The sequence below is a fragment of the Dromiciops gliroides genome, chromosome 3, assembly GCF_019393635.1.
Source record: "Dromiciops gliroides isolate mDroGli1 chromosome 3, mDroGli1.pri, whole genome shotgun sequence".
In the NCBI taxonomy this organism is placed as follows: Eukaryota; Metazoa; Chordata; class Mammalia; order Microbiotheria; family Microbiotheriidae; genus Dromiciops; species Dromiciops gliroides.
In genome coordinates, this window is record NC_057863.1 from 271,459,379 (window position 1) to 271,473,894 (window position 14,516).

Below are 14,516 nucleotides of genomic sequence, written 5' to 3' on the forward strand. Positions count from 1 at the left end.
CTGATTTGAAGAAAGGATATATAGTTGGAGAAGCCTTTGCATTGTAAATATTTCAAGAACTGCTGCTATGAGAAAACAAATAGAGCTATTCTTCCCTTTATTATTCCTGTAAAGTAGGGTGTTTAATTGGTCTTACACAGACTCCAACTTAAGTTTTACAGTTTGGTTGGGTTTAAGAAACAAGTTTCAGTTTCATTTCACAATTTAATAAGATCTGAGCCTTCTGCGGCTCACTTAATTGACATTCTGGAAGTATTTATCACAATAACATTTTGCTACCTACATATAAGGTGTAGAAAAATTTTAATCTATAATCATTCTCTTGTTTCTAATTAGAAATTTTTTTTAGGTATTTGGATTTCTCTCTTTCCTTGGAAATGAGAAAGCAAAGTAAGTTGCTTCTCTCTTTGAGGCTTAGTGTTCACTCCATTTGAGAGGAATACCTTTTAGCAAGGCTGCTTACAATGGTAGCATCACATTTTTTTCTGGCATAGTAGTGTCTACTAACCCATACACATGAGCTAGATTTGAAAATCATCAGCCTAGAGATGATAATTAAATTCATGGCAGCTGATGAGATCACCAAGTAAAGTAGTATAGAGGGAGAAGAGAAGAGGACCCCTAAACAGAAGCCTATGGGAAACCTACAGTTAGAGGGTGTAATCTGGAGGGGGATTCAGCAAAGGAGACTAAGAAGGAGCTGTCAGGTGGGTGGGGAGAACAAAGAGAGAAGGCCAGTTTAGCTGGACTTCCTTTAGGGATAGGAAGTAATGGCTAATGAAGCTGGAAAGGTGGATTGGGGCCAGGTGAGGAAAGTTTTAAGAGGCAAACAAAAGAGTCTATATTTTATCTTAGAGACAAAGTGGAGTTACTGGAATTAACTGGAGTTTGTTGAGTTACATTGGTCAGATCTATGCTCAGGGAAAATAGCTCTAGGAGAATAGATTTGATTAGATTTGAGGTAGAGAGTCCAGGTAGAATGTTACTGCAGTAGTCCAACCAAGAGGTGTCAGGGGATTGAACGAAGGTGGTAGCTGTATAAGTAGTAAGGAGGGAGGAGGAGATAAATGTCAGAGATGTAGACATACATAGGACACATGTTGGCACCTGATTGGGATGAGGAATTGATGATGATACAAAGCTGGAAGACCAAAAGAATTGTCCATGCCCTTGACAGAAACAGTGAAGTTTGGAAAAGAAGTGAGATTGTGGGGGAAAATAATGAGTTCTATTTTGGGCATGTTGAGATTGATATGCCTATGGGGCATCCAGTTTGAAATGTCCAATAGTCAGCTGGTGTTACAGAATTAGAGTTCAAATTAGAGCTCATCAGATGAAGTAGAGAAAGAAGAATTTCCTATACTGCTTGGATAGTTAATACAGTCTTTCCCCCAGAGATATTTAATAGTCTTTCCCCCAATCTACAATGTTTGTTTCCCTATCCTAGCTTTCTTTGATTTTATTGTACAAAAATCTTTTCAGTTTGAAATAATCAAAATTACCTATTTTATCTATTGCAATTTCCTCTGTGACAGATTTTTGTTTTTTGGGGTTTTTTTAGTGAGGCAATTGGGGTTAAGTGACTTCCCCAGGGCCACACAGCTAGTAAGGGTTAAGTGTCTGAGGCTGGATTTGAACTCAGGTACTCCTGACTCCAGGGCCAGTGCTCTATCCACTGCACCACGTAGCTGCCCCTGTGACAGATTTTTAATCCCAGACTAACTTCCCATTAACACAGCTCCCCTGAGACTGCTTGTCACTTCATGCTATCAGTTAAATGAGTTCTGGGAATACAAATTTATTTCAATATTAACTGTCTTGAGTTAGTATAGGTAAAGGAGTGGATATGCTGAAAATAAAATAGAAATTAAAATGATTTCACTTTATCCATTGTTTTGGATGAGATGTTTTATAGCTCCATTCCAGGCATTCAAATCCTTGAGTGTGACTGTAGTGGGACTAGAGCTGACAGTGACCTTAAAGGCCATCTTGACTGACCCTATCAGTTTACAGACGAGGGAGGGACTGAAGCACAGGTCACATAAATGACTTGTCCATAGTCACCCAGGTACTAGGAATCATGGTGGCTTTTACGGCCAGGTCCTCTGATTCCAGAGTCAGTACTGTTTCTGCTGTGCTCTACTGTAGTGAACTTGTTCTGTGTGAAAGGGACCTAGGCCAATAGTCTTCTTCCAGTCCTCCTGTTTGTGGCTTAAATACTCTGTATTCATTCAGTAGTATTCAGCACCAACATTTATTGAGTATGCTGTGATGCACTGTGCTAGGTGAATAAAACCTGGTCACTGTCCTCAAATACTGCTTACAGTATTATTCAGGAATAAAATGTCTTCATGGAGGAAATGGATGGGTTCGGTTTCAGAAGGCAGAGTTGGAAAGGCATTTGGGCATAGTTCCCTATGATGTGAACAAAAGGAGAAAAATCTGTGGAATCCAGTGTATAAAGTCTATTGGGGAAGTAGTGAATGAAGGCCACAAGAGTTCATTGAGGAGGGCTTCCAGGGCTTGGCTGAGAAAGTTGGACTTTATTTGGGAGGGAATAGGGGACCCATGCAGGTTTTTACAGGACAGAAAAATGATAAGAGCTGTGTCATTAACTGATCAGATTCGTGTATATTATTATGTATACTGTCTGTTTCAGACCCTTGAAGATGCGTTGATAGTGATCTTCAGACATCCCACCTTGGAGAGTTGGTACTTGGCCTTGGAGCAGCAGACTCTTCCCTCACACACCCTCAACCCAATCTTTGTAAAGCTTCTAGCAACTCACTTCAATGCTGGGGTCCTCTCACTGCTGAAAGTGAGTGCCCCGATTCTGCAGGGCATGCACCGCCTAGACATCCTTTCCAAATATTTGGCAGCTATTACTCAGAGTGTCTTGAAAGAACTACAGACCCTACAGACAGGCCCTCCCACTGCGTATGGGAAACCCTCAGCTCAGCTTGAAGCTTTGTGCCAACTACATCCCTACATGGATGGAGCCCAGCTGAGGGACATTATGCTTGCCCTCCTGGCCCTTCCCAAAATGACCCTCTTGGGTCAGGAATCTAAGAAATCTCCCCAAAAAGGAAAACATCTGAGCTTCCTCGGGGAGATCCTCAAACAGCTGATCACTGGATGCTACCAGGAACAACCCCAGCAAGGAGAATTACTGTTGTCCCTGGACTATGTGAAGGGCGTGAGTGCACTACTGCCTGCACTGGTCATTGAAGAGCTGGAGACTGTGTTCTTGCGAGCTTTACAGAAAGACCCAGTTCTGGTCCATGTGGTTGAGTTAGATTTATTGACCTACTGTCTCAGTCGTAAGACAGAAACTTCTCTTTCCATCGTAGCTTTGTTGATTCAGCAAAGTAGTACCCATTTGCTGCACTTTGAGTTGTGGTGCTTACAGGGCTTGGGGCCCTTTCTTCCAGAAAACTTCAGCCTCTTTCTTCCACTCATCCATACCTATTTGCAGTCTTGTATGCAGGGAGACTTTACACGTCCATCCAAAGGTAAACCACATTCTAGGATTGGTTGGGAAATAATTTGTTTTATTTTTAAAATCCCAGATCTTTGAGCTACCAGACTGTGGCTGAGTGTGGTCTTCATTCCAAACAAATTATTTAAAGTAGGGGTTCTTAACCCTGGGGTCCTTGGACCTGCTGCGGATGGATTGGGAAGGAGGAACCTATGAATTTTGGTGGGGAAAAAATGAAATCTTTATTTTCACTATGTTCTAACTAAATTTTAATGTTCCCTTTTGTTATTTAAAAACATTATCCTGAGAAGGGGCCCACAGGCCTCACCAGACTACCAAAGGGGTTCATGACACAAGAAGCATTTTTAAATTCCTACTTTGGAGATAGAACTCTTGTCTTTCTGTGATAGGATTCCATAACGTGAAGTTACAGGAGGATCTTGTGACTTTTTGAATTCCAAAAATATTCCTGGGTGCCCTATTAATGAGTGTAATAAGAGGAGAGAGGGTCAATGCCAGGGGCACCATGTTTCTTTAAGGTCTGTACCCTTAATAATAAGGCTAATGCCTTATAGAACACTATTGCCTCTGTTCTCAAGCCATCCCAGGTTTCATGGCAATTTCCAGTTAATAGGAAGAGTCTTGCTTTAGCGTAGACTAACTCTGTGCCCTCCCCAGCCTCCTACCCCTAACTCTCCTATGGTCTTGCACTTTGTTCTAAGAACGAGCAAACAGGCAAGTTGTGTTTGATGGTAGAATTTAATTCCTTTTTTATATTCTGCAACTTGTTAGGTGAATAGTCTAAGTCACCCTGCCTCTGTATAGCATCAAGTCAATTAATAAGCACTTAATAAAGACCTGTCAATGATAGTTTATGGTGTTTTTTCTTTTTAAAGAACAAGAAGGTTGATGTTGTTTTGTACTTTATACTCCTCTGTCACCCTGTACTTTTCAAGAACAAATCAATTTATTTTTGAGCTAGAAGGATACTTAGACATTGATCATGACAGTCTTAGTAGCATGTATAAGATTTTTACTGTTAGTAAGCCTGGAAGTATACCTTTTTGTTCTATAAGAGCATACGGCTGGTGGGGGGGAGGGGGAGGTTGGTTAGCAAGCTGTAGTTGACTTTTTTTTTTCCCCATGTTTATCTTTGCCCCAGTGTCTAGAGGTGTCATGAACATATTGAGAAAGGCCCTATGGAGAGAACTTCAAAACAGTCTTTTAGAAGATGGTCCTCAAGGTCTTGGCATGCAAGAAGAAGTCCTTTCTAAATTGGTTCCATATGCAAGAGCAAAGGAGCTTAAACTCCTCATTGACCAGCTGCCCAGCATTCTTCAAAGACCAGAGAAATCCAGGAGGTAAGATGAACAGATCAATGATGGCCCATTAGAAAGATGCTTTGGTATGTGAAAACCAAAGTGGGCCCCAAAAAAGGGAACACAAATGAAGGTTTAGAGGAGGGAGCTGGAGGGAGAGTTGAGCAGTGCAAATATGAATTTGGGGAATATTCTTTCATTCTAGGGCTACATGTATCTATGTTATCTAGGCTAGGGAGAAATCTGGATATCTTGGTCCCCATGGTCCTGAATTACTTCAGTGGAGAGAACTCACATTAGCATCTTCATTCCTGAATGTTTTAATGCTGACTCCTTGCCTGTAGTTATATGCCTATGCCCAGGTATAATCACCAAAAAAAACCCACACAAACCCACAAAAAAATGTTATCTCTGGGTATCTTTATCATGATATGTAGTTATTATGGGTGTGTTGGTGTCCTCTGTAACATGTTTTAAGCTTTTGTGAATTATAAATGTGAAATCCTTTAAGCCTATAGTTCTTGATATATTTTACATCTGTTGCAGTTGGATTGTATCAGATTCCATATCATTGGTACTGGAAAAATCTGTGGAAGAGCTGGATGACTGGAAAAAGACTTTGTTGGGGTCATGTATAAAATGGCTCACAGCCTCATACAGCAGTAGTAACAAAGAAGAAAAAACCCAGAATGCAGAGAAGCCTATGTTGTCACGACTTAATGAGTTATTGGTGAGTTCCTTTTACTTACATGGGGAGAAGAAACATTTTATAATTATCCTAAAATACTTCAAACCTAAAACAATTTGACATTTCTGTGAACTAGTAGGAAAAAACAATGACAATCAATGATATGAGTCTGAGAAGCAGTATCCTAAAAAACACCACTGTCAGTGAATGAGGGCAGTTTTTGACATGTGCCATGGTATGTGGAAAGGAACTGTCAAAAAAAGAAAAGTCAAACTGCCGCCTTCAGCCATTTTGACAAATAGGTAGCCATTGTTGCTTGGGTTTTTTTTTTTTCTTTTTGATACTGTTTTCTTTTTTTCCCAATTACATGTAAAGACAGGTTTTACCATTCATTCCCCCCTCTCCTTGTCCTGACACATCCTAAGCAGTTTGATGTAGGTTATACATGTACAAATATGCAAAACATATATCCATACTAGTTATGTTGTGAAAGAAGACACAGACCAAAAAAAAAAGTGAAAAGTAGTATGCATCAGTTTGCATTCAGACTCCATCAGTTCTTTCACTTGAAGTGGATAGCATTTTTCATCATGAGTCCTTTGGAATTGTCTTGGATCATTATTTTGCTGAAAGTAGTTAAGTTATTCACAGTTGATCATATTACGATATTGCTCTTATTGCGTACAGTGTTCTGGTTCTGTTCACTTCACTTTGCATCAATTCATATATGTCTTCCCAGGTTTTTCTGAAAGCATCCTGCTCATGTCATTTCTTATAGCACAGTAGTATTCATCACAATCATATACCACAACTTGTGCAGCCATTCCCTAATTGATGCTTATCCCCATAATTTCCAATTCTTTGCCACCACAAAAAAAAAAAAAAAGAGCGGCTATAAATATTTTTTGTACAAATAGGTCTTTTTGTCTTTTTTGGAATATAAACCTAGCAGTGGTATTAGATCAAAGGATATAAACAGTTTGATAGCCATTTGGGCATAGTTCCAAATTGCTCTCCAGAATGGTTGGATCAGTTCACAGCTCCACCAGCAGTATGTTAGTTTCCCAATTTTCCCACATTCCCTCCAACATTTATCATTTTCCTTTTCTGTCATATTAGCCAATCTGATAGGTGTGAGGTAGTATATCAGGGTTGCTTTAATTTGAATTTCTGTAATCAGTAATGATTTAGAGCATTTTTATATGATTGTAGATAGCTTTGATTTCTTTATCTGAAAACTGCCTGTTCATATCCTTTGACCATTTATCAATTTGGGAATGACTTGTATTCTTATACGTTTAACTCGGATTTTCTTCTACTCTTGGTTGCATTGGTTTTGTTTGTGCAACCCCTTTTTAGTTTTCTATAATCAAAGTTATACATTTTACTATGCTCTCTATGTCTTGTGTGGTCATAAAATTCTCCCTTCTCCATAGATCTGACACATAAACTATTCCATGATCTCCTAACTTGCTTATGGTATCACCCCTTATGTCTAAATCATGTACCCATTTTGATTTTATCTTGGCATATGGCTAGGCCACCTTCCTTCATGTGTTTTTTTTTTCGTTCCATTAATTTCTTGGATATCCTTGACCTTTTGTTCTTCCAGATGAATTTTGTTATTATCTTTTCTAGCTCTAAAAATGATTTTTGTTATTATGGTATGACACTAAATTAATTTAGGGAGAATTGTCATTTTTATCATATTGGCTTTAGCCTGTCCATGAGCAATTGATATTTTTCCAGTTGTTTAGATCCGATTTTATTTGTGTGAAAAGTGTTTTGTAATTATGTTCACATAGTTCCTGGGTTTGTATTGTCAAGTAGACTCCCAAGTATTTTGTATTGTCTACATTTTATTTTATTGTTTATTTATTTATTTTTGTTTTGCTTTTTGTCTACATTTGTTTTAAATGAAATTTCTTTATCTGTCATTGCTGGGCTTTGTTGGTAATATAGAGAAATGCTGATAATTTATGTAGGTTTATCTTATATCCTGTAAGTTTGCTAAAAATTGTTAATTATTTCAACTAGTTTTTTAGTAGATTCTCTAGAATTCTCTAAGTATAGCATCATATCATCTGCAAAAGTGTTTCTTCATTGCCAATTCTAATTCCTTCAATTTCTTTTTCTTCTCTTGTTATAGCTAACATTTTTAATACAATATTGAATAATAGTGGTGATAATGGGTGCATCTTAGCTTCACCTCTAATCTTATTGGGAAATCTTATGGCTTATTCACATTGCATATAATGCTTGCTGATGTTTTTAGATAGATACTAATATTTTTAAAAGGAAAGTTCTGTTTGTTCCTATGCTCTCCAGTGTTTTACTAGGAAGGGATGCTGTATTTTGTCAAAAACTTTTTCTGCATCTATTGAGATAATCATATTATTTCTGTTGGTTTTGTCATTGTTGCTTGTTTCAAACACAGAGGACCATGGCATTAACTTGTAATTCTTTTATCCCATATAATTTTGTGTCTCAAAGCAAAAAATGACCCATAAAATCATAATCTATGAATTTTTGTCAAAAATGAAATTTCAGCCCAAATTTTAGTTAGATGATATACAGTATATTTTTCCTGTTATTAACTGTTTCTTTCACCAGTATTCTTTTCTGGCAGCTAGGTGGCACAGTGGATAAAGCACAGGCCCTGGATTCAGGAGGACCTGAGTTCAACTCTGGCCTCAGACGCTTGATACTTACTAACTGTGTGACCCTGGGCAAGTCACTTAACCCTAGTTGTCCTGCTCCCCCCCCCCAATCTAATCTCTGAATTTTTCAATGCTCCAGGAAAGAGCAGTTTCTAAAATGGTATCCACCAGTAATCTTTTCTTCTAATTACTATTTCTATAATTAATCTGTCAATTCAGTATTTTTATGTAGTGTCTGTTGAGGAATATCCATATATATGCTAACCTATCAGTGAGCTCCCAAGGAGATTGGGGCTGATGGGTGGTGGGAATCTAACATTATTGTTGGCTCCATTTCTTCTCCTCTCTCCTTCCCCCAAAAAGAGTTATTGAAGCATTAAAAAGAAATTATGCAGAGAAAAAAGTTTGGAAGAAAACATAGACAAATAGAACTTTTTTTGTTTTAAACTTTTTAAAAAGCAAATTGCATGTGATAGAAATGTATGGAAATGATTATTGGTGGACTTTTGTGTCTGTGTTAAATGTAATTTAAAAAAAAATAAGCCATTCAAAAGAAAACTTCAGACATTTCTCAGGAACCCACAAATTAGGTAAAACCACAGCAGACAGATCAGATTAAGTGCCAAGTGACTTTAAGAAGATTAATATTGTATGTCATAGGGCTTAAGTACTTAGAATTGCTAGCTTTTGAAAATGAGAACTATGGGAATGCAAAAATTAAAGAGCAAAGAATAAGGAAGAGAAATATCGAAATCATACAGCTATTTAAAGGCATTAAATTTAATCTATTTAATAGTTATGAACTGCAGAGAAAATGGTTCTTTCTTCAAATACTTTTTAACTTTGAATAATCTTTGCTTTTCATCCTTCTTATGAAAATATACTATATTTACTAAATGACAGCATTAGTTATTTGTCATGTGAACTGCACTTAGAGGGAATTATGTAGGTCTAGTTAGTCCTATAGTTTTTTCCCTAGCATGTTCTGTCTTCTACTACTATACTTATCATTATGGAAGTTGGAATGGTGAAGGGGAACATCATGGAAACAACCTTTGACCTTGTCTCTGTGGTTTTATCTGATCTTCATTAGTCTGATCTCCATCCCATCAGCTTCCCCACGTATGTCTTCACCTAACCTGGAAATCTGTTCTGCCCTGTGATAGGGCATTGTGTGAAGTCTGCCATGTCTGGTTATCTGATCTTCATTTATCTTTTATTAAAGATCACTCGTGATATGTTCCTTTGTTTAGGTGGTAGCATTTTTTAAAAAATGTCATTTTGGGGGCTTCTAGGTGCCACAGTGGAGAAAGCACTGGCCCTGGATTCAGGAGGACCTGAGTTCAAATTTGGCCTCAGACACTTGACATTTACTAGCTGTATGACCCTGGGCAAGTCCCTTAACCCTATTGCTCTGTAAAAAAAAGTTGCCTTTTTTTTTATAGATATAAGGTGGTACCTCAGAATTATTTTAATTTTAATTTCTCTAATCAGTAAAGATTTAGAACATTTTTTCATTTGACTATAGATAGCTTTGATTACTTCTTCTGAAGTAATCCTTTGACCATTTATCAATTGAGGAATGACTCTTATTTCTATATATTTGACTCAGTTATCTATATATGTTCAAGAAATGAGGTCTTTATCAGAAATTTGCTGTAAATTTTTTTTTCACAGTTGTGATTACTGTGTATTTCCCTCCATCCTATTTCCCCTGTTTATTATATTCTCCCTCCTTTTGCCTTGTCCATTCTCAGGTGTTTTGTTTCTGACTTTTAACTTTCCCAATCTGTTCTCCCTTCTATCAGCACTTCACCCCCTCCTTACTCCCTTCCCCTCTTATTTTCCTGTATGGTAAGATAGATTCCTGTACCCAACTGAGTGTGTACATTATTCTCTCTTTGAGCCAATTATGACGTTTCACATGCTTCTCCCCATTTTATCTCTTTTCTCCTCCACTGTAAAATCTTTTTTATGCCTCTTTTATGTCAGGTAATTTAACCCATTCTACCTCTCCCTTTCCCCTTCTCCCTGTGTATTCTTCCTTCCCACTCCTTAATTTTACTTTATTTTTTTTAGATGATCATCCTATCATATTGAACTCACACCTGTGCCCTCTGTCTATGTATAGTATCATTTTCCCTTGTAGGAATATAAACAGTTTAACATTATTAAATTCCTTATTTCTCTATCCTGTTTATCTTTTATGCTTCTCTTGAGTCTCGTGTTTGAATGTTAAATTTTCTATTTAGCTCTGGTCTTTTCATCAGGAATGCTTTAAAGTTCTCTATTTCATTGAATGTCCATTTTCCCCCTTGAAGGATTATACTTAGTTTTGCTGGTAGGTGACTCTTGGTTATAATCCTAGTTCTTTTGCCAGGATATCTTATTTAGAAGCCCTCTGAAACCTTAATGTAGATCTTTTAATGTAATGTTAAATCTTGTATTATCCTGACTGTGGCTCCACAATATTTGAATTCTTTCTTTTTGACTGCTTGCAGTATTTGACCTGGAAGCTCTGGAGTTTGGCTATAATACTTCTGAGAATTTTCATTTTGGGATCTCTTTCAGGAGGTGTTTGATGGATTCTTTCAATTTCTGTTTTACTTTCTGGTTCTAGAATGTCAGGGCAGTTTTCCTTGATAATTTTTTGAAATATGATATCTAGGATATTTTTTTAAAAGCATGGCTTTTGGGGGCAGCTAGGTGGCACAGTGGATAAAGCACCAGCCCTGGATTCAGGAAGACCTGAGTTCAAATCCGGCCTGAGAAACTTGATACTTACTAGCTGTGTGATCCTGGGCAAGTCACTTAGCCCCCATTGCCCCACCAAAAAAAACCCCAAAACACAAAAACATGGCTTTCAGGTAGTCTAATATTTTTTTTAGTAGGAAAAAGATCTTAGATATCATTTAGTTGAACTTCCTCAATTTATACATAAGATAACAAGCGCTGATAGGTAAGGTAACTTGTTCTCAGTTGAACCAGGATTGGAACCCACTCTATAGATTGAGTAAACTGAGGCACAGAGAGAGGTTATATAACTTGCCAAGGGTCCTATAATTAGTAAATGTCTGAGGCAGGATTCAACTTTAGATCTTCCCAACTCTTCACTAGGCTACTTAGCTGTAAGAGTGTTTCATGGGGGCAGCTAGGTGGTGCAGTGGATAGAACACCAACCCTGGATTTAGGAGGACCTGAGTTCAAATCTGGCCTCAGACACTTAACACTAGCTGTGTGACCCTGGGCAAGTCACTTAACCCCAATTGCCTCACCAAAAAAAAGTGTTTCCTGAAGAGTGAAACATATAGAACTCTGCATACAATTAGAGACTGTTACTTATTATCTACTGTTGTGTATACTGTTTCTCTTTGCTTACTCTCCATACAGCATTCAGTTAACGAAGTTGATCCTGTTGATTGGCAGAAGTTTGTGAAGACAGGGCTTAAGTAAGTTGATTTTATTTTACCAGGAAGATTTTCTTCAATTGTGAAATTTGCTGACTGATAATTATAAGGAGAATCTAAAGTAAAAATAGTAATATAATAGTAACATAATGGTCTTAATAAAATGAAGATATTATCATTAATAATAACTGTCATTACCATCAATTGTTGATTAATATATATTTACTAATTTATATGTATTCAATAAATATCATCTTACTAAGCCTTTTTGAGTACCTATCACATTGGTAGTTATTTGTCTACTTAATTTAAATGTTGTTAGATCAGGAGCCACTTTTGCTTCTCTAGCACCACCTGAGCCCTGTGCCATGTATTCCCCTTTGTGGTTTGGAGGTCATTCAGTATCAGGAAAGTATTTCCTGTTGCTAAACTGTTGGTCGTCTCTTCTGAAATTCAAGAACAGCTTAAAAAGTATTTCCTTATTGAGGAAATAGCATGGGAGCAACAGCTTTTGTCTATCATGCTTCCTCACTATAATATGAAGTCTTATTAAACAGAGTTTATAAAGAAATTTGGAGATTTGAGTGTTTGAAAATGAGGAAGGCTCACTATGGTGTAAAGAATAGAATGCGAGCAAAAAGAGGTGTTGACTGATAGTAAGGCAGTTTAGAATGGGAGAAGCCCTTTAGTGTATTTCTTTCAGCTTCTGCTCTTCTAGTGAATCTTCAAACTTTAGAAAACTAAATATGATTGCTCATGTTAGAAGCCTCAAGAAGATCAGTATGCTTTCACTTCTCTCTTTTGTGAATGTGCTAAAAAAATTTTTTTTATTAAGCTTTTACTGTGTGCCAGGAACTGTGGTAAGCCTTTGTGATGCAAACTAAAAATTGAAGGTAATCCCTGCCCCCAAGAAGCTTATATTATAAAAGGAGGAGGCAGCATATCCAGGGGAGTGGAGTCTTGGGGGAATAATTCCTTTATTCCTTTATAGGAATAATGACAGGGTTGATTGCATGATGGTTCCAGCAGTAGGAAAAGGTGGCAAAGTAGAGAGACAGAGGAGGGTACCTGAGAAGGTCCAGGCAGCATGGCAGGGCTCCATGGCAGCAGTTCCAGCAATGTAAGCGTTAAGCTCACCCGAGTGCTTGGTCTCTAGACTGAACTACATGTTGCTGCTTAGAAGGTTAGAGAATGAAGTGTAATAGAAAAAGCTGCTCTTTGTTAAATAGTATCTACATTTAGTACAGCCTTTTAAAAAATGAATTCTTGCCTTTTTTAGGTTCCGCTACCAGGATTACACATTTTTAAAGACTCTGCATGCTTGTATACAGCTCTTATATAAGCCTGAAAATTCCCTTTGCAAAAAGTTAGTCCAGCTACCACTAATGTACGTGATGATCACACAGCACTCTTTGTTTTTGCCAACCATATTGCAGTCAAAAGAAGATGACACAAGCATCCAAGTAAAAGGTCTCCTTGTGTGTTTATTTGTGTATTTTATTATACATTTTTGTCCTCTGATTTCATCAAACTAGCTTCCCACCCATACTTATTTCTGACTTGTTTTTGGAATGATTTCTAAAACAGTATCAGAATGTTATGTTCCTTTCAAATCCAAACTTAAACTTCTTTGACTTAGAAATAATTGGGGGTTTTTTTGGTTTAAACTTTACCAATTCAGAATTGCAACTTGTCTGTAACTTATTGTCTTAGAGGGTTTCCTCAGAAGTTCAGTGACTTGCCCCAGGGTCATACAGTCAGTAGGTGTCGGTAGCAGGACTTAAACCTAGGTCATCTTGCCTCTGAAGTCATGCTTGTTCTACTGTGCTATTGTTTGCCGGTCAGAGTTTTATTTATAGCAGCCTTCTTGACTTGTCAACAAAATTTCTAGGCAAGCAGTCTCTAATTGCTAAATAGTATAATCCTTTCTTACTATAATGCTAACCAATAGAATTGATCCACAAGCAGAAATCCAAATTGCTAAGCTTTCCTTGCATTTCCCTGGCTAAAGTGAGATGAGGGTAATTTTTTTTTCCGCTTATGAAGTTAAGTGGCATAATGATTAGAATGATGAATTTGGAATCAGCAAGATCTGAGTCTGAATTCTTCCTCAGACACTTTCTTTCAGCATGACCCTGGGCAAGTCACCTAACCTTTCTTAGCCTCCATTTCCTCCTCTGTAAAATGAGAATAGTAATAGCATCTACCTTCCAGAGTTATCATGAGGATCAAATGAAATAATACATAAAGTGCTTTGGAAATCTTGAATGTGCTATGGAAATGTTAGCTATTATTATTACTCAAACAATAGAATTGAAATTGGGAGAAAAGCATTAACAAACTACCTTCCTCTTTCCTAAAAGATCTATTGGTCTAAAAGGGAATATTTGCTATGAAATTCCTAGCAAAATGGTTATATTAAAGGCATTAGAAACTTAATAGAAAAGAAATTGAAAAGTATTTAAATATTTTTTCAGATTTGTTTTCTTTTTCCCTCTTGTCCCTCCCCCAAATATATACCATTCTGGAATCATAGATTTAGGATTGAAGGGAGAGGCTGTGAAATCCCACTCCCCTTCTGCCACCTCATTTTACTGATGAGGAAAACAGACCAAGAAGGGTTAAGTGACTTATCCAAGATCAAACAGTTAAAATATCTGATGTGAAATTTGAACTTGTGTCCTCTTGACTCTAAGCCCAGCACTCTACTAAATTATCTGTCATCACTTTAAATGCTAAATATTTCAGTCTTTTTTTTCCCCTAGAAGTGTTAGTGGACTTAATATCAACTATCGTAAAACTTTGCCCTTCCGTCTGTGAAAGCAGCCACTTTGCAGTACTACTAGGAGGCTATGGTGCAACCCTCAGTATCCTAGGTAAGTGTATAAAAGCATAGTATTTTATGCTTTTTAAAATATATATATATATATATATAAAGGCCATTTTTTGCTATGATACTTACCA

The 14,516-nt window shown here is 37.2% G+C and overlaps 1 protein-coding gene across 1 annotated transcript in view; it reads left to right on the forward strand.

Annotated features, from left to right (window-relative positions):
- The window catches only part of URB1 (URB1 ribosome biogenesis homolog), a 104,155-nt gene that overhangs the window by 51,163 nt on the left and 38,476 nt on the right, over positions 1-14,516 (forward strand). The window contains exons 22-27 of the mRNA XM_043997360.1: positions 2,660-3,512; positions 4,641-4,839; positions 5,344-5,527; positions 11,536-11,594; positions 12,832-13,022; positions 14,318-14,428. Of these exons, the coding sequence (XP_043853295.1) occupies positions 2,660-3,512; positions 4,641-4,839; positions 5,344-5,527; positions 11,536-11,594; positions 12,832-13,022; positions 14,318-14,428 (1,597 nt within the window). The remainder of the gene's footprint in view (positions 1-2,659; positions 3,513-4,640; positions 4,840-5,343; positions 5,528-11,535; positions 11,595-12,831; positions 13,023-14,317; positions 14,429-14,516) is intronic.